Genomic DNA, 24,598 nt, shown 5'->3' with positions numbered 1-24,598 from the left:
CAGTGTGAGTGGAGATTACCAGCAGGCGCTGACAGTGTGAGTGGAGATTACCAGCAGGCGCTGACAGTGTGAGTGGAGATTACCAGCAGGCGCTGACAGTGTGAGAGGAGATTACCAGCAGGCGCTGACAGTGTGAGCGGAGATAACCAGCAGGCGCTGACAGTGTGAGTGGAGATTACCAGCAGGCGCTGACAGTGTGAGTGGAGATTACCAGCAAGCGCTGACAGTGTGAGGGGAGATTACCAGCAGGCGCTGACAGTGTGAGGGGAGATTACCAGCAGGCGCTGATAGTGAGAGATTACCAGCAGGCGCTGACAGTGTGAGTGGAGATTACCAGCAGGCGCTGACAGTGTGAGTGGAGATTACCAGCAGGCGCTGACAGTGTGAGGGGAGATTACCAGCAGGCGCTGACACTGTGAGGGGAGATTACCAGCAGGCGCTGACACTGTGAGGGGAGATTACCAGCAGGCGCTGACACTGTGAGGGGAGATTACCAGCAGGCTCTGACAGTGTGAGTGGAGATTACCAGCAGGCGCTGACAGTGTGAGGGGAGATTACCAGCAGGCGCTGACAGTGTGAGTGGAGATTACCAGCAGGCTCTGACAGTGTGAGGGGAGATTACCAGCAGGCTCTGACAGTGTGAGGGGAGATTACCAGCAGGCGCTGACAGTGTGAGGGGAGATTACCAGCAGGCGCTGACAGTGTGAGGGGAGATTACCAGCAGGCGCTGACAGTGTGAGTGGAGATTACCAGCAGGTGCTGATAGTGTGAGGGGAGATTACCAGCAGGCGCTGATAGTGTGAGGGGAGATTACCAGCAGGTGCTCACAGTGTGAGGGGAGATTACCAGCAGGTGCTGATAGTGTGAGGGGAGATTACCAGCAGGCGCTGATAGTGTGAGGGGAGATTACCAGCAGGCGCTGATAGTGTGAGGGGAGATTACCAGCAGGTGTTCACAGTGTGAGGGGAGATTACCAGCAGGTGCTCACAGTGTGAGGGGAGATTACCAGCAGGTGCTCACAGTGTGAGGGGAGATTACCAGCAGGTGCTCACAGTGTGAGGGGAGATTACCAGCAGGCGCTAATAAAGTTGCTAAACCCCCAGCCAGAGGAAACATCCTCCCTGCATCCATTCTGTCTATCCCAGTTAGAATGTGATGTTTCGATGAGATCCCCTCTCATTAAAAAAGCCACGTTCTGTTTTGTTTCAGATTTCCAGCATCCGCAGTATTTTGCTTGTATGTCAGAGACTTTGGTCGGGTTTATTTGTGGCCTCAGCTCCTTACTGCTGCGACTCAGCAATCCGGGAATTCTGCTCCGGTTTCTTGCTGGTCTGCAGCTCTGCCCCTCTCCTCTCCATCTCCTCCTCCTTCACTCTACACTCCGGGATCAGGCTCCATCCCCTCCTCCTTCACTCTACACTCCGGGATCAGACTCCATCCCCTCCTCCTTCACTCTACACTCCGGGATCAGGCTCCATCTCCTCCTCCTTCACTCTACACTCCGGGATCAGACTCCATCCCCTCCTCCTCCTTCACTCTACACTCCGGGATCAGACTCCATCCCCTCCTCCTTCACTCTACACTCCGGGATCAGACTCCATCCCCTCCTCCTCCTTCACTCTACACTCCGGGATCAGGCTCCATCTCCTCCTCCTCCTTCACTCTACACTCCGGGATCAGGCTCCATCTGCTCCTCCTTCACTCTACACTCCGGGATCAGGCTCCATCTCCTCCTCCTCCTTCACTCTACACTCCGGGATCAGGCTCCATCTGCTCCTTCACTCTACACTCCGGGATCAGACTCCATCTCCCCCTCCTTCACTCTACACTCCGGGATCAGGCTCCGTCCCCTCCTCCTCCTTCACTCTACACTCCGGGATCAGGCTCCATCTCCTCCTCCTTCACTCTACACTCCGGGACCAAACTCCATCCCCTCCTCCTTCACTCAACACTCCGGGACCAGGCTCCATCTCCTCCTCCTTCACTCTACACTCCGGGATCAGGCTCCATCTCCTCCTCCTTCACTCTACACTCCGGGATCAGGCTCCGTCCCCTCCTCCTTCACTCTACACGCCGGGATCAGACTCCATCCCCTCCTCCTTCACTCTACACTCCGGGATCAGGCTCCATCTCCTCCTCCTTCACTCTACACTCCGGGATCAGGCTCCGTCCCCTCCTCCTTCACTCTACACTCCGGGATCAGGCTCCGTCCCCTCCTCCTCCTTCACTCTACACTCCGGGATCAGACTCCATCCCCTCCTCCTTCACTCTACACTCCGGGATCAGGCTCCGTCCCCTCCTCCTCCTTCACTCTACACTCCGGGATCAGGCTCCGTCCCCTCCTCCTCCTTCACTCTACACTCCGGGATCAGGCTCCGTCCCCTCCTCCTCCTTCACTCTACACTCCGGGATCAGGCTCCGTCCCCTCCTCCTCCTTCACTCTACACTCCGGGATCAGACTCCATCCCCTCCTCCTTCACTCTACACTCCGGGATCAGGCTCCATCCCCTCCTCCTTTACTCTACACTCCGGGATCAGACTCCGTCTCCTCCTCCTTTACTCTACACTCCGGGATCAGACTCCATCCCCTCCTCCTTCACTCTACACTCCGGGATCAGGCTCCATCCCCTCCTCCTTCACTCTACACTCCGGGATCAGACTCCGTCTCCTCCTCCTTTACTCTACACTCCGGGATCAGGCTCCATCCCCTCCTCCTTTACTCTACACTCCGGGATCAGACTCCGTCCCCTCCTCCTTTACTCTACACTCCGGGATCAGACTCCGTCCCCTCCTCCTTCACTCTACACTCTGGGATCAGACTCCATCCCCTCCTCCTTCACTCTACACTCTGGGATCAGACTCCATCCCCTCCTCCTTCACTCTACACTCTGGGATCAGACTCCATCCCCTCCTCCTTCACTCTACACGCCGGGATCAGACTCCATCTCCTCCTCCTTCACTCTACACTCCGGGATCAGACTCCATCCCCTCCTCCTTCACTCTACACTCCGGGATCAGGCTCCATCTCCTCCTCCTTCACTCTACTCTCCGGGATCAGACTCCATCCCCTCCTCCTTCACTCTACACTCCGGGATCAGGCTCCATCTCCTCCTCCTCCTTCACTCTACACTCCGGGATCAGGCTCCATCTCCTCCTCCTTCACTCTACTCTCCGGGATCAGACTCCATCCCCTCCTCCTTCACTCTACACTCCGGGATCAGGCTCCATCCCCTCCTCCTCCTTCACTCTACTCTCCGGGATCAGACTCCATCCCCTCCTCCTTCACTCTACACTCCGGGATCAGACTCCATCCCCTCCTCCTTCACTCTACACTCCGGGATCAGGCTCCATCTCCTCCTCCTTCACTCTACTCTCCGGGATCAGACTCCATCCCCTCCTCCTTCACTCTACACGCCGGGATCAGACTCCGTCCCCTCCTCCTTCACTCTACACTCCGGGATCAGACTCCGTCTCCTCCTCCTTCACTCTACACTCCGGGATCAGACTCCATCCCCTCCTCCTTCACTCTACACTCCGGGATCAGACTCAATCTCCTCCTCCTTCACTCTACACTCCGGGATCAGGCTCCATCCCCTCCTCCTTCACTCTACACTCCGGGATCAGGCTCCATCTCCTCCTCCTTCACACTACAATCCGGGATCAGGCTCCATCTCCTCCTCCTCCTTTACTCTACACTCCGGGATCAGGCTCCATCCCCTCCTCCTTCACTCTACACTCCGGGATCAGGCTCCGTCCCCTCCTCCTTCACTCTACACTCCGGGATCAGGCTCCGTCCCCTCCTCCTCCTTCACTCTACACTCCGGGATCAGACTCCATCCCCTCCTCCTTCACTCTACACTCCGGGATCAGGCTCCGTCCCCTCCTCCTTCACTCTACACTCCGGGATCAGGCTCCATCCCCTCCTCCTTCACTCTACACTCCGGGATCAGGCTCCGTCCCCTCCTCCTTCACTCTACACTCCGGGATCAGGCTCCATCCCCTCCTCCTTCACTCTACACTCCGGGATCAGGCTCCATCTCCTCCTCCTTCACACTACAATCCGGGATCAGGCTCCATCTCCTCCTCCTCCTTCACTCTACACTCCGGGATCAGACTCCATCCCCTCCTCCTTCACTCTACACTCCGGGATCAGGCTCCATCTCCTCCTCCTTCAGTCACTCTCTGTGATCAGGCCGTGGTAATCTGATGTGTAATATACCTTTTGAGAAGAATGTTATAATGGAAGATCACATGATCTTAGTATCCAATAGCAGAGTTGTGTGGACTACCTCAGTAGTCAGCAGTCTATAGTTAGAGTCTGTAATGTAGAGACAGGGTTTGAGTTGAAAGCACACAAGTGTAGCTGCTGAGTTCCTTTGCAAATAAACAGAATGTGTTCTACCTACGATCTGTTGATCTACTCTGTCTATTGTACCAATTCGCCAACCTTAAACAAGCCTGCAACCTGTTTCCATAAGTCCAAACAAACTGGTGACTAGGCAAAAGCATGAAAAAGCAACAAAGGACGAGAAATACTTGACATCCGTCTTAATCCAAGAGAATGAGGATGAAGGTATGGAACTCGGGGACAGAGACTGCGATGTTCTTAAGCAAATTGATAGAGGGAGCAACAAGGTATTGGAAGTGTTGACAGGCTTAAAAGTGGACAAATCTCCAGGTCCCGATGATTTGTGTCCTAGACTGCCCCTCCCAGCAAGGCAGGAGATCGCAGGGGTTCTGCCCCAAATTTTTAATTCCTCTCTGGCCACAGGAGAGATGCCAGAGGACTGGAGAACAGCTAATGTGGTTCCGTTATTTCAGAAGGGTTGTAGAGATAAGCCAGGGAACTACAGACCAGTGAGTCTCACGTCAGTGGTAGGGAAACTATTGGAGAAAATTCTGAAGGAGAGAATCTATCTCCACTTGGAGAGGCAAGGTTTGATCAGGGATAGTCAGCATGGCTTTGTCAGAGGGAGGTCATGTCTAACAAATTTGGTTGAATTTTTTGAGGAGGTGACCAGGTGTGTAGATGAGGGTAGTGCAGTTGATGAAGTTTATATGGATTTCAGCAAAGCCTTTGACAAGGTCCCACATGGGAGACTTATAAAGAAGGCAAGCGCACATGGGAGACAGGGTAATTTGATAAGGTGGATTCAAAATTGGCTTAGTGGTAGGAGACAGAGGGTGATGACAGACGGCTGCTTTAGTGACTGGAAGCCAGTGTCCAGTGGCGTACCACAGGGATCTGTGCTGGGTCCCCTATTACTTGTCATTTATATAAACGACATAGATGACTATGTGGGGGGTAGGATTAGTAAGTTTGCGGATGACACAAAGATTGGCCGGGTGGTTAACAGTGAGGTTGAGTGTCTTGGGCTACAGGAAGATATAGACGGGATGGTCAAATGGGCAGATAAGTGGCAGATGGAATTTAACCATGAAAAGTATGAGGTGATACACTTTGGAAGAAGTAATTTGACAAGGAAGTATTCAATGAACGGCATGACACTAGGAAGTTCTGAGGAACAAAGGGACCTTGGCGTGTGTGTCCATTGATCTCTGAAGGTGGAGGGGCATGTTAGTGGGGTGGTGAAAAAGGTATATGGGACACTTGCCTTTATCAATCGAGGCATAGATTACAAAAGCAGGGAGGTCATGTTGGAGTTGTATAGAACCTTGGTGAGGCCACAGCTGGAGTACTGTGTGCAGTTCTGGTCGCCACATTATAGGAAGGATGTGATTGCACTGGAGGGGGTGCAGAGGAGATTCACCAGGATGTTGCCTGGGATGACACATTTAAGTTATGAAGAGAGGTTGGATAGACTTGGGTTGTTTTTGTTGGAGCAGAGAAGGCTGAGGGGCGACCTGATCGAGGTGTACAAGATTATGAGGGGCATGGACAGGGTGGATAGGGAACAGCTGTTCCCCTTAGTTGATCAGTCATGAGGGTCACAAGTTCAAGGTGAGGGGGGAGGTTTAGGGAGGATGTGAGGAAAATGTTTTTTACCCAGAAGGTGGTGATGGTCTGGAATGCACTGCCTGGGAGGGTGGTGGAGGCGGGTTGCCTCACATCCTTTAAAAAGTACCTGGATGAGCTCTTAGCACATCATAAAATTGGGCCAAGTGCTGGTAAATGGGATTAGGTAGGTAGGTCAGGTGTTTCTCACGTGTCGGTGCAGACTCGATGGGCCGAAGGGCCTCTTCTATACTGTGTGATTCTGTGAATAGCAAGGAAAAAGCAAAGATACAATAAGCTGGATCGAGAATTAAACAAGCTAACGAACTAAATCAAGAGAAATGCAATTGGGCCATGCCTCGCACGGTAATCGTAAATAGAATTTCTGTCCTAATTGTTGAAGCAATCCCCTCAAAGCATGCTGCAATTTGGAACAATTGATTCTTTTGATCCACTCATGGGCGATTGGTCTCATTATATTGAAAGCCTCGCATTCTTTTTCCAAGCGAACGACATTGCGGGGAAGGAGAAGAGGCGAGCGACCCTCCTATCCACATATGGAAGTAAGACCTATGGATTGATTTGAAGTTTGGCTGCACCCAGTGCCCCAGGTTTGAAAAGTTTTGATAACTATGTGACCCTTGTAAAGAGTCATTTCCAGCCATCGCTCTCGGTAATAATGCAACGGTTCAACTTTAACTCAAGAAATAGAGCCCTGGGGGAGACAGTTGCTTGTTATGTGGCAAGTCTGAAAAAGTTAACAGAACACTAAGTTTGGTATATCTATAAATGATAGGCTTAGAGATAGTTTGGTGTGCAGTGTAAATGAAGTAACGATACAGAAGAGATTACTGTTCGAAACAAATTTGGATTTTAAGCAGGCACTGGAGATCGCACTGGCAATGGAAAGCTCAGTAAGGGGTTCGGAAGCCATACAGGGAGTGCAAAATGGCACCGTCCCCCACATTTGGGCTGGAAGCCCCAGCCAAAAAGGGTGCGCAAATGCAAGACTCTGCCTGAGAAGTGGGAAGCAGCCACCGCTAGCAGACAAATAAAAAGAAATGTCTCAACAGCGAAAACATGGAATAATGGTAACAGAAGTGGAAGCAGGCAACCTTGTAATGAATGGAAGTTTTAACAAAATCCAATGTTTTTACTGTCATTGAAATGGACACCTCATGAAGTATTGCAGACTTGCAAACAAAAGAAAATACCCTCATGAGATCCACAACATAGAAGAGCCTGAGTAACAGATTCAGATATTTATTTGTTGTATAATTTGAAGGTGGGAAGAACAGAAACTATGTAACAGTGAGAGTGAATGATAGACCTATTAAATGAAGATGGACACAGGAGCTTCCACTATGCTAATTGGTGAACATACTTCCAAATATTTGAATTATGGGGAACGTAAAAAAAGATGCCAAATTGAAAACTTACACAGGAGAAGACATCAAAGTTAAAGGCATAAGCAAGATTACTATACAATATGGAAGCCAATCAGTAAAACTATCCTTGATAGTGGTAGCAGGCAAAGGGTCAAGACTCTGTGGTTGAAACTGGCTGAAGGAAATGAAATTGGAATGGCCTGAAAATCAAATTGCGAACGTTGACGCTCTTAGTCATTTGCCCTTGTAAGGAAATGATGAGGATGTTCCAAGAGCTCGTTTTATTATTCAACTTCTTAGATTCATCACCGGTATATGCTAGACAGATCAGAGAGTGGACAAGTCGAGACCCAGACTTATCCAAAGCACGTGAACAATTTCTTCATGGTTGTTCGCAAGAGCAGGAATCCGATGAAGATGAAACTTTATTCTCACAGAAGATATGAAGTAACAAGCCAGGATGGTATCTTATTGTGGGGAGCATGAGTGATAGTTCCTCCAAAGGGAAGAAAGCCATTATTAATTGAACTACACAGTGCACATCCAAGAATTTCCCGAATGAAGACCATAGCCCGCAGCTATCTATGGTGGCCTGGGATGGATGGAGAAATAAAGAGTTTAGCGAGAAGTTGTATGCAGTGTCAACAATTGCAAAAGTTACCATCAACAGCTCCGTTACACCCATGGGAGTGGCCAGGAAGACCATGGGTACGAGTACACATTGACTATGTGGGACCTTTTATGGGAACAATGTTTCTGCTCATTGTTGATGCCCACTCAAAATGGATGGACATAAATGAGGTGAAGTCACCAACATCTTCTGCAACAATTGAGAAGCTACCTCATGGTTTCACCATCAACGGACTATCAGAAGTGGTCATATCAGATAAAGGCACGGCATTTACGAGAGCTGAGTTTCAATGGTTTATCAGCCTCAACGGTATCACTCATGTAAAAACTTCATACCACCCTTCCTCAAATGGACTGGCCGAGAGAGCGGTTCAAACGTTCAAGGCTGGCATGAAGAAATTAACAGGAGATTCCCTAGCAACCGAGCTAGCACATTTTCTTTTCCATTAAAGAACCACCCCTCACACGACAATAGGTGTCACACCTGTGGAATTGTTGATGAAATGCTGTCTCAGGATGAGATTAAGCTTAATAATGCTGAACATAGGGGGAAAGGAGTCAGGGAAGACAGAAAACTGGACATGGCTGGCATAGTCATGACAGGAATTTAACCGTAGGAGAGACGGTATATGTGAAGAAATTTGGAGAAGGATCTAAATGATTATCAGGTGAAATAAGTGCAGTGACTGGACCCCTTTCTTACCATGTGAATGTGGAAGACCAAGTTATGTGGATATATCAGGAGGAGAGAAACAAAGTACCAAGAAATGATACCACCAGTGTTCATGACTGAGTCAATGTCTCCTGTTGAAAGAACTCAACTGAGTGCAGATGTGTTTGAAGGATCAGCTGTACCTGCAAGAGTTGAGGAAAAAGATTTGATAAGATCTGAAGCTGTAGAGATGAGACGTTCTACACGTGTAAGGAAACCCCCAGAAAAACTGAATTTGTAAATTACTTAGCAGTGTAAATAATTTGATATTTTGAAATAATTGTGATTGGAACTGCAAAAAAGCATTCTGAGTAAAGATGGAGGGATGTGGTAATCTGATGTGTGATATACCTTTAAGAAGAATGTCATAATGGAAGATCACATGATCTTAGTATCCAATAGCAGAGTTGTGTGGACTACCTCAGTAGTCAGTAGTCTATAGTTAGAGTCTGTAAGATAGAGACAGGGTTTGAATTCAAAACACACAACTGTAGCTGCTGAGTTCCTTTATAAATAAGCAGAATGTGTTCTACCTGAGAACTGTCTGTTGATCTACTCTGTCGAGAGTACCAATTCGGCCCCCTGAAACCTGGGTCCAGCCAAACTAGTGACTAGGATCCAACAGTCTCCTCCTCCTTCAGTCACACTCCGGGATCAGACTCCATCCCCTCCTCCTTCAGTCACACTCCGGGATCAGACTCCATCCCCTCCTCCTTCAGTCACACTCCGGGATCAGGCTCCGTCCCCAGCATGCCGACCACTCCATCTCTTGTTCCGAGGGGGTGCCCAGGCTTACCAATTCCCCTGTCCCGCGTCCTGCCAGGCTGACAATCTCTGCTGGCAGGGACCCAGTGCCCCACAGGGAACCCAGCACCTGGCCCTGCACGGACATCAGAAGTTGGGATGCCGAGGCCTGCTCACCTCTCTTGCTACACTGAGTGAGGATCACCAACAGACACTGAGTGGGAATAAAAACCAGGCACCAGTCATGTGCTGTTCATTAAACTGAACAAGGTGGACCTAGTAAGGCAATGGTGAAGGGACAGGGGTCTTCGGCTCATTGGATAACAATTCCAACGCACTGGCACAGACATGATTGGCAGAATTGTCCCAGATTTGCACTAAGTGTGGTAGCGAGCGGGTAGAACGGCATTTTACCCATCGGCTGCAATGGCAGCTTCTCACACCGTATCGTCCCAAACCCGCCACATTAGTTATGCATGCCAGAGAAGCACGCTGATTCCATAGTGGGCGGGCTCTCATTCGCCTGCTACGCTATCACCTCGCCAGGCTCCAGCATCTCCTGTTCCTCGGATGTCCGCGATGTGAGCAAGGCCCTGGCGGTAAGTCACGTCACACTTGTCAAGATGTGTTCTGCACCGGCGTGTTTTCCCAACAATGTGGGTGGATGATCCAGCACGTGGGGATGGCCTGGGGGACGATTCTGGCGGGCTGGCCTGATAATGACATGCTGGTGGATTACAATGAGGTTCCTGATGTCCGAGAGTGGCCTGCCATCGACAGGCTGAACAGATGGTTGCAAACTGGTTTCACGACGTCGTGAAACCGATTTTTGGCCTTCTCGCCATATTGTCCACTCACACCGCCAAACACACCCGATGTCAGCGGGCACGGAAAATTCCACCCGCTGGGTCAAAAGGCCTCCTTCATTGCCAAATGATCATATGGGCGTGTGCAGCTATGTGCGTTAGTTTAAAAACTAACTGTTCAACTATTTTGGAAGCAATTGCATTTGTTTGGTTCCAAAACATTCTCGTGTTGGTCTGTCTTTGAAGGGCAGTTTGTTATTCCTGTTAGAGTGTCTGATACATACTGACCTTCACAGATGTCCAGAGACATTGCAGAGCCAATTATGCTTTCAGTTTGTCCAGTTAAGTTTGAGTTTGGTCACAAGTGCTTTGAAAGGCCCTTCAGAGCTGGAGTAATCAGATCCCCTGGGAGTCAGAGACCAATCTGCTGAAATGATCAGGCAATGTGGCTCAGTTGGGCAGAATGAGGACAGTCAAAACTGTGAGAGGAAGCATAAATCCCAGCCAATGTATGCAGAGCTGCGAGCAGCACTGAGTAGTGGAGGTGCACTGTTAATCACTGCTCACAGCTCCCTGCGAAAAGATGCATTTGGTATTTAGTTCCATCTGTATTATCTGCAGAGATATGTCACCAGTGATACTGAGTTATTGTGGAGGTTTCATGGATGTGAGCAAGTCCAATAATAGAGTAAGTGAGCTATGACAATCTCTCGCTTGAGTGTAGGAACACTTGAAATCTAATGTCACCGGTGAGAAGCTCCTGTCAGCATCATGTTGTATTCATGTCACAGAACCACCCCTGCAACCTTTAAGCAGCCTTCAAAGTAATTCTGCAGTTTTAACAGAATCACAGGATTGTTACGGGACAGAAGAATGACTTGTGGTCTTGTGCAAGTCTTTCAAAGCGCTTTGTGGTAAAGGATCATGCTGTGATACCAAAGTAACAGCTACATTAGGTGCCATCTGTGGTTCAGTAACACACTCGTCTCTGAGGGTCGTGGGTTCAAGCCCTGCTCTTGAGGCTTCATCACAAATTCGAGGCTGACATTCCAGGGCAGTACTGAGGGCATGCTGCACTTTTGGAGGTACTGTCTTTTGGTTAAACTAAGGCCTGAGCTGCCCTCTCAGGTGGATGTTATTGTAAAAGATCTCACAAAACTATTTTGAAGAAGAGCATTGGAGTATTCCCCCAGCAAAAAACACTCCATCAAAAAACAGATTATTTGGTTATTATCATATTGCTGTTTGTGGGAACTTGCTGTGCACAAATTGGCCCCCACGTTTCCTATATCACAACAGCGACTGTGCTTCAGAAGCACTTAACTGGCTGTTAAATGCTCTGGGGTGTCCTGAGGTCATGAAAGGTATTCTCTAAATGCAAGTCTTTCTCTTTCACTAACAGCTAACCATGACAGGTAAAACAATTAGATATGTAAGTTAACAAAACAACTCAAACTACAGCACAGCTTCTCAACATTAGATGAAAGTCTGGGCTGAATTTTCCCAAGGAGGCAGAGGTGGTTTCAGAGGTGGGTGGGGATATTCAGGTAGTTATGTGGAGGGACGGATCCCCAATGCTCTCTCACCCTCAGGTGAGTCTCCCAGGGCAGGAAGGCCATGAGAGTCTGCAATTTGCTCCATGGAAGCGGACAGCCAAATAGGCCAACTAAGGCCCCGCGTAGAGGTCAACTTCTAAATCGACTGGTGTGTTCCCAGCGTCAGATCAGGTCCCCACTTGATCCGGAGGCCAGCAGCAACTTTGAGGCAATTTCCCAGCGGTAGATCAGAGGGCCAACTGTGCCCCCTCTCAATGGCTCAGTGATTGAGCCACACGAATGAAATGACCACAGCCATGACTGAACCCTGCCCCAGGGAAGGCTTTCCCCCCCTGACACATTGTGGTGGAATTTGTGATCGCTTTGTTTGGCTCTTGTATAGTAAAAAATCTTCTGTTTTAAACCGTAGAATCTTGTGGCTTCATTCTTTTGGCAAGTAACTGGGATTTCAAATTTCTTCTACTTTAAGAAAAGGTTACTGGTCTCGACTGGGGCAGTAACAACGTTGTTGGCCCTAACATCCGCAGACCGTCGTGAGCGTTACATTCCCAGCAGCTTCCGAGATTGCCTCCATGTTGAGGTATCCTTGTGCTTACGCTTCTGCCTCAGCAGTGCCCAGCTCTCACTATGGAGCTGCTGACCAGCCATTGCTGCGGGCCCTCTCATTGGGCCTCCCCGCCTCAGGAACGTGTCTGCTGTTCTTCACTGGATGGCGAACAGGGAGGCGGCCAATTAGGAGGCTGCTCATTGGCATTGGCAGGTGCCTTGACGACAGGAAAGGGCGTGGGTGCTGCATGTGTGCTCGCGGGGAAACTCAACCCTTTCTGTTCGTCGTACTAAACCGGCTGGATGATGCCTGGATATAATTGGCCCCAGCTATAACTGAACACAAAGTGAGGTCACACTTCAAGCTCAGAGACAACGGGCTTGAGTTTGCTGTCAGAATAATGTTGCGACGAATGACGCCCACTGTTTTTTGTGCACAAATACTGCAGCCAGTTGAAGCAAGGAGTGGGTGTGTGATTAAATGCAGATATCCAGGCGGTTCTGTCTGAGTTGCACTGTTCCACTGTTGGTTTCGCAAAATCACTATCTCACCCTCGACCTCCCCCTAGGTGGTAGAAATCGCTGGTTTGGAAGGTGAGTTGCTGCAGTGCATCTTATGTTTGCCATTGTGTGTCGGTGGTGGAGGGAATGAATGTTTAAGGTGGCGGGTGGGGTACCAAGGCAATGAATGGCAGGTAGTTACTACATTTTCTTTCTCAGTCCTTCTGCTGTTAATTTCACAATTCTTCATTTTATTGGTTCGGGAGATACCCTATTGCTTGCCCTTTTCACTCAGGTCCCAGACGCACTGTTTCCCTGGCTGTGATGATATCAGCTTACACTTTCAGCAATGAGCCTTGCAAAAATGTTAAAAACTAAACCTCTAACTAATGGCAAAGCTGTTAAAGCCCAGGCCATAGCTACCAGAACAGAGGTCAGCCAATTTCTTTACCTGAAGAACGTTTAAAAAAATGTTACCTAAAATAAAATCTATTGAGAGCTGCAAGGTAAAAATTCAGGATTTTTAAATCAAATACTTAGCAAAATGACAAGTGTCTCTAGTGGAATGTAAAATGTGCATATGTAATAAACAAAAAACATGTATTCAGTTTCTGAATTAATAGAAAAAAGCATCAAAATTAAAATACACCTAACTCTGAATTCTTGCATTTTTTGTTCTACTTTACTTTTACTGTAAAGTCACCATTAAAACAGACTTTAACTTAAGATGCACAGAATTTGTAGAACCTCCTGACTCCCCAAAGCCTGTCCACCATCTACAAGGCACAAGTCAGGAGTGTGATGGAAGACTCCCCACTTGCCTGGATGAGTGCAGCTCCCACAACACTCAAGAAGCTGGACACCATCCAGGACAAAGCAGCCCGCTTGATTGGCACCACATCCACAAAGATTCACTCCCTCCACCACCAACGTACAGTAGCAGCAGTGTGTACCATCTACAAATGCACGTCAGAAACTCACCAATGTTTCTCAGGCAGCACCATCCAAACCCATGGCTGCAACTACCTAGAAGGACAAGGGCAGCAGACACATGGGAACACCACCACCACCTGGAAGTTCTCCTCCAAGTCACTCACCATCCTGACTTGGAAATATATCACCGTTCCTTCATCGTCACTAGGTCAGAATCCTGGAACTCCCTGTCTAACAGTGCTGTGGGTGTACCTACACCACATGGACTGCAGTGGTTCAAGAAGGCAGCTCACCACCACCTTCTTAAGGGCAATTAGGGATTGGGCAATAAATACTGGCCCTTGGCAGCAATGCTCACATCCCATGAAAGAATAAAAAAACTTAAGACAATTTTTTCAGCTATTGATCCTTCTGATAAAAACAGCTGAATAACACATTCAGAATAATGTATCACCCTAGCTCTAGTAGAAACAATGATAGTCGCAACTATGAAATCCATTCGATGAACCAAAGGCTTTGTGTATAACCATCGCTTAGCTATATCACTTGGACAGGTTTAGTTGGGCACAATGGTGTCTTTCATTAAAATAATCACTTGAAACCGTAAAGTGCAACATGATTAGCTCCTTTATCACCACAATAATAACATGGCTTTTAATTTTCTTGCTTATTTTTTATAGGCTTTTTTACATATTAATGAGGTCCAACTGGGAAAGGTTAGGAGTCACAAAGGAAATGTTAAACAGCCAGTTGTAGACCCCTGTGCTAGAACACTTCTTGGCTCATACATTGTATGTTTCATTTCTCTTAAGGAAAACAGTTTCATCTGCCCAGTTACAACGAAAGCCCATTTCTAAACAAGAGAAAGGAATCCTAAAAATTGAATCAAATTCAGAACTGAAGTGAGTCAACATGGATAAGTGTGTGGTCTAATTTGTCAAGGATCAGAAACAGTGAGGGAAGGAGCCTGGGAGATGGAACATTGGCAACCATTCACCTCTGGGCCAAAATGTTGCTGCTTGTTATATTATTTCTAAAGAAATAGGAACTAATTGTTCTGAGAACGTTCATCCAGGGTGCCATGTTTGCTGCTGCACTGCAGTCAGGTGCCAAGCAACGATGCATCAGTCCACCAACAACATGTAGAGCTGTGAGAAATACACTCGATGAAGCTCAAACATTTTGAGTCTAAAAGTGCGATTAGTTCAAACTTTTGGGAACAAGAAGACATAACATGGTAGCAGTGTATGTTTGTGAGTAAGACTCAGATGTTTTACATGGGTTTAACCTTGAATTCGTTTGAGAAAAATCAAACCAAATTAGTGCTAGGGAGAGACAAAGAGAAAAACTGACTGAATCACGCGAAAATGAAATGGCCACTGCTACAGCAAAAAGTGCACAGCTCCAGCTGTGATCAGTTGGGAAGCTAATGATGTCATAGAGGCATTATAGAAGTCTAAGGAAAAGTACAGACTGACATTCAATAGGTTTCCAAATGGCATGTGTGAAGAGGAAAGGGTCAGCTCCATCCACTTGTGGGCAGCAAAGGGTTAAATTTGTTTCCTAGCTGGGAGATGAGTGAGGATAATGGTAAAATCCCAGCCAAAATTTTGAGCGGTTCAGCACACATCTTCAGCCAAGGCCAAACCATTGGATCCACCAATACGAGTTCCATTGACAGAGGCATGAACCAGGTGAGCCTGTTGCCAATTTCTTAATAAGACTGAAAATTGCAGCCAGAAAATGTAAATTCAAGGACACAGATGAAAGGCTACGAGATCAGCTCATTTGGGGCTCTGCACACGTGCTAAGAGATTTGTTTGGAAAGGACAAGCTCACAATATTGCAGGCTGCAGACACTGTCAGAGCACATGGAGCCACGAGTAGACAGATGAAGACACTGACTCCCCAAATGGCCAGCTTTCAGTTCAGACAAGAGAAAGGCGGAGGAGTTGATATAGTGAAACAGCAATAAAAGAATGCACATCAGACAAAGAGAAATATGGGCAAGAGCTGTGGATGACCACATGTGTTCATAGACAGAAGGAAATGACCTGCATGTAGATCTAATTGTAGGGCTTGTGGAATCGCTGGGAAAAGATCTGCAGAACAAGGAAGGAAAATGGTAAAGGAGTTAGTTATCAGGGACAGAGCAACAGGCCGAATGAGAAGTAAAAGGAACCAAGCCATCCATACCCTGAAAGGTGATGGTGAGTTTGAGAACACGATGGGTCATCGGAACCATACAACTGCACCAAATGACTAGATACAAGACTTCACAGAGAAAAGAGATCCACACCACCATTCAGATCAGGAAGAGGGTGAGAAATAAGCCCACAGACATAAATCTGAAGCCGAAGTTTGAAACCAGAGCACAAAGGAACATCATCTCCCTCAGGCTGTACCAGAAGATCTTTCCTGGAAACTTGAAAGAAGATGGTCACACAAGGAACGCTGCTCTGAAACCGAGTGATGTCCTGCTAACTGGGCAAAGGGTGAAGCACAGGATGCGGACATAATGATGACGCAACACCACATGATTGAGTAACAGGGATCTGGAGAGAACAGAAGTTCTAAACTCATGCAGAGGTCCTGATATGATACAGCAGCTGTAAATAAAAAGTAATGGTTTTAACAAACTACGGTCTCTAGCAGCTTACTTTGGGAAAATAAGCAAGCCCCATAAAAGCCCCGCCTAGGCCCGGAGCACAGGACAAAGCACTAATGGCATACACGGGAACTGAAATTCAACAGCTAGGAGCAACCCAAACCAGAGGGACACACAAAGGAAAAGATGTTAACTATACGTTCACCTCACTGAAACAGATAGTCTTCTATTCTGGGGCTGAACAGTTGTGAAGGGCTGCAGTTTACCTCAGTAAACCGTGAGGTGAGGGAGGATTGAAGGACAGCCATTGCAAAGCAGCTTCCAATCAGAAGCAAGAGATTGATTGCCAGAATCACAGGGCAGGATTTTCCAGCCCTGCACGCTGCCGGGATTGTCCGGTCCCACCAAAAATCAATGGACGATTGGCTGGGCCACCGAATCTCCCACGGCAGGTCCCACCACAACAGGGCAGGAAGATCCCGCAGGTTGGATAAATTCCATTGTTATGGGAGATAATGTGCAAAAACTAAATGAATGGATTGCAGTCAGGTACTGACATTTTCAAGGTCAATATTGAAAGGCGCAAAGAGCTCTTGACAGGAAAGGAAAGAGCTAATTCGGACAATTCAGGCAGCTGAAGGAGGAGATCCCCAGAAATGTATAGCACTCCAAGTTAGAGCTAGAGAATGAAGTTACTGACCTGGAAAGACTGATGACTGGGCAGGACACAGTGTAGCGAGCTGAAATACAAGCCGGGGAGTCGAATGGTGTTTGCCGATGCCGCATCTCTCAGTTATCACCGCAGGAGAAACATGGGATAAAAGATGTAGCTATAAAGGTCCAGTGAATGTAACACCATCAAACCTGAGCCAAATTAGAGATGAGGCCAGCAAAGTTGAGGAGTCTCAGCAAGTGACCCAGGGATGGCCTGATAAGATGCAGCAAACACAGCCAGCAACACGGCAGGACTGGTCTATCATGGATGACATCTCACTAGAAGATGGCATTCTGCTGGCTGGACCCAGAATAATCATACCCAAAACGATACAGCAAGAACTTCTCCAGAAGATATAAAAGGCCGCATGGGAATGCAGAAGTGAAAGCTCAGAGCCTGATCAGCTGTGTACGGGATAGATATTTACAGAGACATTGAGAGAATGGTGTCGAATTGCAGTGTATGCAAATAGTACAGAAATACACAGCGGGGATAGGAGATGATAGCTACTGAAATACCAACCAGACCATGGCATACTGTGGGCACTGATTTATTTGCACACAATCAAGGATGGTATCTCATTGTTGCAGACTACACTTAAAGTTCCCTTTTACCAGAAAGGTGAAAGATTCGAAAGCTACAACAATCATCTCAGCACAATGAGTTCTGTTCACTGAACAAGGGATTCCTGAAGGATCAATATGTGACATTGGAACCCAATGCACCTCCGGAGAGTTTAAGGGCAGAATTTTCCCCCCCGTCGAGGGGGAAGTTTAAGAGCCGGCGCACGGATAAATACCATTGGGCCTCCGCGCACCCGCTCTTAAGCATGCCGCCATTTTACGTGGGCTGGCCAATTAAGGCCCGCCCAGCGTGACATCCAGCAGGAAGCGCTATGTGCTCCCTGTGTGGGCGGGGGTGGATTCCCTGAGCCGAGAGTGCGCTCTTTCGCGCATGTGCACAAAAGAGTGCACTGAGCTCCCTGAGGCTAAGTGCCGCCTCAGGAAGATCAGCTCCACAATAAAAAATCTGAAAAATAGAGAGCAAAAAATTCCCTGACATGTCCCCTCGTGTGACACTGTCACATGAGTTGGGACATGTCCATTTTTTAAAACCTACATGAAACCTCATCCCGCCCGTGGATGAGGTTTCACGCTTGTTCTAATGCCCGCCAGGGCTCCTGGCCTGTCCGCCAACCTTATGGTTGGAAGGGCAGGTCCATTAATTAGTTTAACGACTTTGTCAATGGCCTCAATTGGCCACTGACAGGTCGACGGGCACGCAGCTGATTCTGCTGAGCCCCCACCCACCTGAAAATTTAAATGGGGTGCGGTGATGTCGGGAGTTCCGCCTGACGTCACTGAGCATCATTTTACATGTGCTCGCCGACCGGGAAATCCTGGCCTAAGAAATTTGTTGAAAAGTGTGGGTTTAAATCACCTTATCACCACATTACCCAAGAGACATGTCCGGAAAGCCAAGGGAACCCTCACAAAATGTCGAGAGGAATACCCAAACCTTCCTGTATTGTCTCTGGAATCTACACCACTCAAGGCTGACATAAAGTCACCTGCAGAGCTGTTAAATGGAAGAAAGGGTAAGACACTCTGTCAAGTGAGAGACTCTCTCCAAGTGACCAGGAGGAAGTAAGACAACAACTCACTGATGCGCAGGTAGAAGGAGGTCAACATATCAACAAACATGATAAATCCCTGCCTGAGCTGTTGAAAGGACAAACTGTACATGTACAGGATCCAACCCTGAAAACCTGAAGCCCAGCAAAAGTTGTTGGTGAAGCTGAGACTCCAAGGTCATATACATCATTGAGACTGAAACTTGTAAGCAAACAAAACGGTGCAGAGTCCATATTCGGCCTACAGCTGAGCTGGAAAAGCAGAAAAGGTTGTCAACTAACACCAGCAGCATCAAGAAACCAACCAGACAACATCGACAGCATCACCTACAAGCAGTGAAACATCAACAACATCACCAGTGAGTGACATAACATCAGCAACATTAAGCATGACTCCTACAACAACAGGTACCACACGCACAGCATTGCCTGTGCAGCGGGGGCCAGCTCATCACTGAGAGCCACGAATGCCAAATCTACAAGAAAAAGGTACGACATTCCACCACTCAACGATACTGTGAATAATATTCTGAGTAAAGAAGACAGCTATAACAGACCCTAAGGTGTTCAGCTTCATTGTAATTGTCAATTGTTAATCTTCTTTAGTTTAGACAGAATGTAAAAAAAATTATGATTGGAACAACTAGATTGATATAGAGGCATTTTTTTTTTTAAAGAGGAATATTAAATTATCACAGAATCACAGATCTGTCACAGTGCAGAAAGAGACCATTTAGCCCATCGTGTCTACACTGGCTGTCTGAATGAGTATTATGATCTAGAGCCATTGCCCTGCCTTTTCCCCGTACCCCTGCACATTGTTTCTATTCAAATAAGCACCCAATGCTCTCGTGAATGCCTCGATTGAACCTGCCCCCACCACACTTCCAGGCAGTGCATTCCAGACCCGAACCACTCGCTGTGTGAAGAAGTTTTTTATCATGTCACATTTGCTTCTTTTGCAAATCACTTTAAATCTGTGGCCTCTCATTCCCGATCCTTTTGCAAGCAGGAACAGCTTCTCCCTATCTACTCTGTCCTTATTATTACACTATTCATAAAGAAACAGGAACTAGTTGTCAGGAGAAAGTACATCCAGGGTGCCACATTTCCTGCTGCACTGCAGTCAGGTGCTGAGCACGAACGTATCAGTCCACCTGGAGAACTGTAAGAAATACACTTGATGAAGCTCCGGCTTTTTGAGTCTAAAAATGTGAATATTTCGAATCGCTGGGGACAAGAAGACTTGAAGCTGCCTCTGAGAATACCTAGGTGTTCCAATTGGCGCCATTTCAATGCCAGCCATGTTGCTGACGCCACCAGTCGGAAATTCCAGGCTGTGTGCCGAAGGGAATGCTTCCGTGCTGGAATTTTTTAATATCCCCAGTCTCTTTTAAAAATGGTGCCTGGAATTTCTAAGCGAGGTGGCCTGACAGGACAGAATCAAGCTGAAGCAGCTGGGTTGCGTGTTGTGCTGAACTTGATTAGCATCAGAAATCCCAGTGCTGGTAACTAACTTGTGGGGCTCCTAATGACAGGAGGGCTGAAGCATTACAAGGACAAGTCAGTGCGCAGATGTTGAGAGCTTCCAGCTGACACTAATTTGACAGCATCACCGCTTGCTGCATACCCTATTTTGACACATTTATCATATTTAGCCACCAATTATCGCAACAAGACAACTTTTTGCATTCATGTCGCGTTAGCCACATCAAAGAACTTCACAGAGTGGACATAAAACAGGAAGATTATACATCACTAAACATCACCAACCGCAACCTGCCAACTGACCCAAGCAAGGAGGATGGGCCGGGGGACGGGGAAGATTTGGTCCACAGGCGGAACATGAGGAACAAAGCAAATGGTGACTGTGACCATCCAAGTCAGACCATCGTCCACATACCGAACTTCTGCCCCGAGAGATCCATACCTGGTGGCATCACAACCATTCGCCTTGTGTCACCTGACACCATTGAATAGATTAATCTCAACATCGAACTGTAGCGGCTTCCCCAGCCGATCTGGAGTTGCTGTTCTAAAGGCTGTGGGTGGGTATTTGGGCTGTGCAGCATCTGGCTTTAGGCACCAGACAGCCAATTAAGACTCTAAAATGGCAGCCATCTTGGCACCACCAGCTGCCTTCAAAGCAATGAACGGCACACCATGACCCTCATGCCAGTTTTCGGTGTTCACCAGTTTAACCACTTGTGGATGCTGGGTCAGCTGTGTGATCGATATATTTTTGTTGGATAAGGGTGTCAAGGGATATGGAGCAACGTGGTGGGGAGGGAAGAGCAGGGGGAGGGCTAAATGGAGTTAAGGTACAGATCAGCCACTCACTCTCCCACTGCACTGGAGGGAGGACAATTCAGGGACTCGGATTCCATCTTGGAGCTTCGACACGGCAAGTGAGCCCCAGGAGGGGTAGAGGAAATGCCTCAAGGACACCCTCAAAGCCTCCTTGGAAAAGTGCAGCATCCCCACCGACATCTGGGAATCCCTGGCCCATGATCGCCCAAAGTGGAGGGAAAGCATCAGGGAAGGAGCTGAACACCTCGAGTCTCATCGCCAAGGGCTCGCTGTAGACAAGCATCGCGGGCGAAAGGAGCGTGTGGTAACCCGGGCACCCCACCCACCCACCCGTTCCCCCTATCACCGTCTGCCCCACCTGTGACAGAGACTGTGGGTCGCGCATTGGACTTTTCAGTTACCTGAGGACTCATTTTTATTGTGGAAGCAAGTCATTCTCAGCCCCGAGGGAGCGCTTAAGATATAATCAGGCTCTGTCTTCAGTTGAGCAATTTCTTTGAGAGAATGTAAGTGTGTGATCCTGGACTGACTCCAATCACGCATTTGCAAGCCTCTGTTACTGCAATGAGATAAAACCCCTTCCTGCACATAGTGAGAAGGCTGCAACAGCTTGATAATCCCCAGATCCATTTGCAAAACCAAATCGCAAATCCTACGTTCAGAGGCCCTGAATTTCCTGGCCGTGCAAGTCTGGCAGAAATGTGGCAGAAACGCTGTTTGCTCTCAGGACCAGGACACTCCTGCAGTGAGGCAGCATGAGCTCAGAGGGAACTCGGAGTCAGGGCGTCATGGTGATTTAAAGGATATTTGGAACGATGTTGACCTTGTGTGAAACAGGTGATTGGGAACCATTTTTACTTCACACTATCCCGCAATGGCCACCATTAATATATAAAGTTTCCAAATCTATATCCTAACCTAAACCAAACACCCCAGAAATGCAAGATCCAGTTTGCTAGGAGGCATATTCAAAATTCACTCTCATTTAAAGGCTGATGTCCTCATTTTCAAACCGTCGGTCACATTTGAAAAGTGACGCAAACGCATTGTTTATTGCATTGGAAAGAATAAATGAGCAGTTGACAACATCCCAGAGCTGCTGGGGGTGGAAAACATCCTGAGCTCCTGACCAGCTTGACATTGCCTCCCTCCCTTCGGGCACTCAGCAGAAATGTTCCTTTCATCACCCTCGGTTTTGTGCTCAAGTCTTGGGAGTGGGGTTTGCCTCAGAGGTGAGAGGGCCACCCCACTGAGCTATAGGCTGGCACCACATGGCCTTGAGGCTTTGGAGCCTTCAGCCTCAGCTGAACAGCAGCATTCTCATCCCTGAGTCAGGAGGATGTGGGTTCAAATCACACGCCAGAGACTTCACTGCATAATCAGAGCTCTCACTCTGGTGCTGAGCTGAGGGAGTGCTGTTTGTAGGGTGAAACATTAGACTAAGGTCCCGTCTGCCCATTCAGGTCAATGTTCAAGACCGCTTTGCCCCTATTCAGAAAAGGGCAGCAGCTTCTCCCTGTCCTGACCAATGTTTATTCCTCAAACAACCCCAACAGAACAGGTTATCTAGTCGTTTAGCTTATTGCTGTTTGTCTGTCTGCAAATTGGTTATTGTATTCCCTGACTGTAACTACACTTCCAAAATACTTCATTGACTTTGAGGACGTGTACGGCGCTACGTAAATACACCTTCTTTCTGTCTTATAACACTTAGTTATTTCTTCTATAAATACTGGACACTGATTGAAGGGGCTGTTTGAAGACTGACCCAACCAGGGCAACGAAGAGTTCATTCACTTTCCAATTGGCCGGGCTGCACAAGGATGGGCATGTCGGGCAGCCAACGGCGCGAGCTTGGGGAACGGGGTGGTCCGGGAACACGTCCGACCAGAGTTGGCAATCCTACCCGGTCGGGCACATCGCCGTGCCACCTACTCCTGCCAATCTCTCTGGCTTTAGTCGCCCCACGCCAGGTATTTTGCAAGGAGGTGGATGTTTACGAGCTGGGGCCGCGATACAGTGGCAGCTCCAGTGTATTAGCCCTGGCCGGCTGAGCGTGGCGACGGTGGGGCTCTGCACCATCATTGGTCTAACCCAAGAAGACCAAGGAGCAAAAATAATAAAAGCACTGCCCCATCTATTTCTCCCCCACGTGCTGCACAAAAACAAAAGCTGCCGCCGCTAGATGGCGGCAATGCACACGGCTGAGCTGGTCCACACACAACTCTGTACATGACTAATTAGGCAGAAACTCTAACAGCTCCACACTTGCAACGCATTAACTATTTATCCTATATATATATATACATTTTAACGCATTACATGAGAAAAATGGCATTCCATTGTTTTCTGGACTGTTGCACTTTTACATAAGGGGCCATTTTTAAGCAGCTAGTCCCCAAGAATCCAGCAGTGAGTGTGTGAGAGAGAGAGAGAGATAGAGAGATAGAGACAGAGAGAGCGTTACAGAGACTGGATCTGGGGGGTTTCTGCCCTACCTTAGAGAAAGATCTTTCTTTTCAGTGAAGGAGACACTTATGACATGCTGTATCAGGAAGACATGCAACATGCAGATGTATGCCAGTGAGATGCACCCTCCATTCTTACCTGCTGCCATCACAGAATGCTGTTTGGTTCCGTTAATTTGCTGGCTGTTCCTCTCATCAGACCTTTCAATCACTTCCTACACACACAGGCTGGGCTGAAACACTGAAATACAAGGGCGCTTGATGGCAGCTGGCAGCATGGAGCAACACCTGGTGAAGCTGTCTGAGACAAAAGAGCAAAAAGGTTCCCAGCATCTGCTGTATATTTGCTGGGAGTAGGAATTCCTCCACCACTCTACAAGCACCATGTACTCACATAACTTCCTGCACGCTCGTCAAAATGCAAAAGCAGAGACAACAGTGCCAGGCAGGGAAATAAATCTGAATTTGTTGCAGGAGGAGGGGGTGCAGAATCCCAGGGGAGGTGAGTACCTTCTGGTTTTTTTTTTCTTCCCCCTTCAATGTTCCAACAACTGGGCTACAGCCTATTTAACCTTCTCCAGCTGGGAGAGACGGTTGCCATTTCAGTAGCCGTAAGCTGGTTTACCTTGGGGACCCTGTGTCTTATCAGTGCTGTAACAGCTCAGCCTTTTGCACTCTGCCAGCATCCCTATGATTTAAAATTTAAAGGTACACACACAACTGCCGATTCCTCTCTCTCCTCGGAAGCCAACTTCTCCCGAGTGGACACTCCAGCAAAAACGTTTTAAAAGGACAAGAGGTGACTGACTAAAACAATCTGCCCCCTCGGACTGTTATTTTTCTCGCCCCCTGATTTGAAGAAATGCTGAATAATTGATGGGCAATTCCAGGGCTGTGCAGCGTGTCTTCTCATTGGTGTTTGCGTTTGATCCTCTCATCAAAGAGGTTCAGTGCCAGATGCGAAAGCAGAGAGAGAGAGAGAGAGAGATAGAGTCCTCCTAAAGTAGAGATGGCCCAGATTTAGCAGGACAGCAGTGAAGCAATGGGGTTCACTGGTCAGTGCGCTTGTGGCTGCCCAGAAATGTCATGTAG

At 48.0% G+C, this 24,598-nt stretch overlaps 1 protein-coding gene across 1 annotated transcript in view; it reads right to left on the bottom strand.

Moving 5' to 3' along the window:
• enox1 (ecto-NOX disulfide-thiol exchanger 1) overlaps nucleotides 1-23,715 on the bottom strand; it is a 355,196-nt gene extending 331,481 nt beyond the window's left edge. Inside the window, exon 1 of the mRNA XM_078559526.1 lies at nucleotides 23,646-23,715. Within this exon, the coding sequence (XP_078415652.1) occupies nucleotides 23,646-23,655 (10 nt within the window). The 5' untranslated portion in view covers nucleotides 23,656-23,715. The remainder of the gene's footprint in view (nucleotides 1-23,645) is intronic.
• Nucleotides 23,716-24,598: the final 883 nt, after the last annotated feature.

This window comes from Cetorhinus maximus, chromosome 16 (assembly GCF_964194155.1).
Source record: "Cetorhinus maximus chromosome 16, sCetMax3.hap1.1, whole genome shotgun sequence".
NCBI classification, from domain to species: Eukaryota; Metazoa; Chordata; class Chondrichthyes; order Lamniformes; family Cetorhinidae; genus Cetorhinus; species Cetorhinus maximus.
This window is presented reverse-complemented; position numbering and strand designations above follow the sequence as displayed.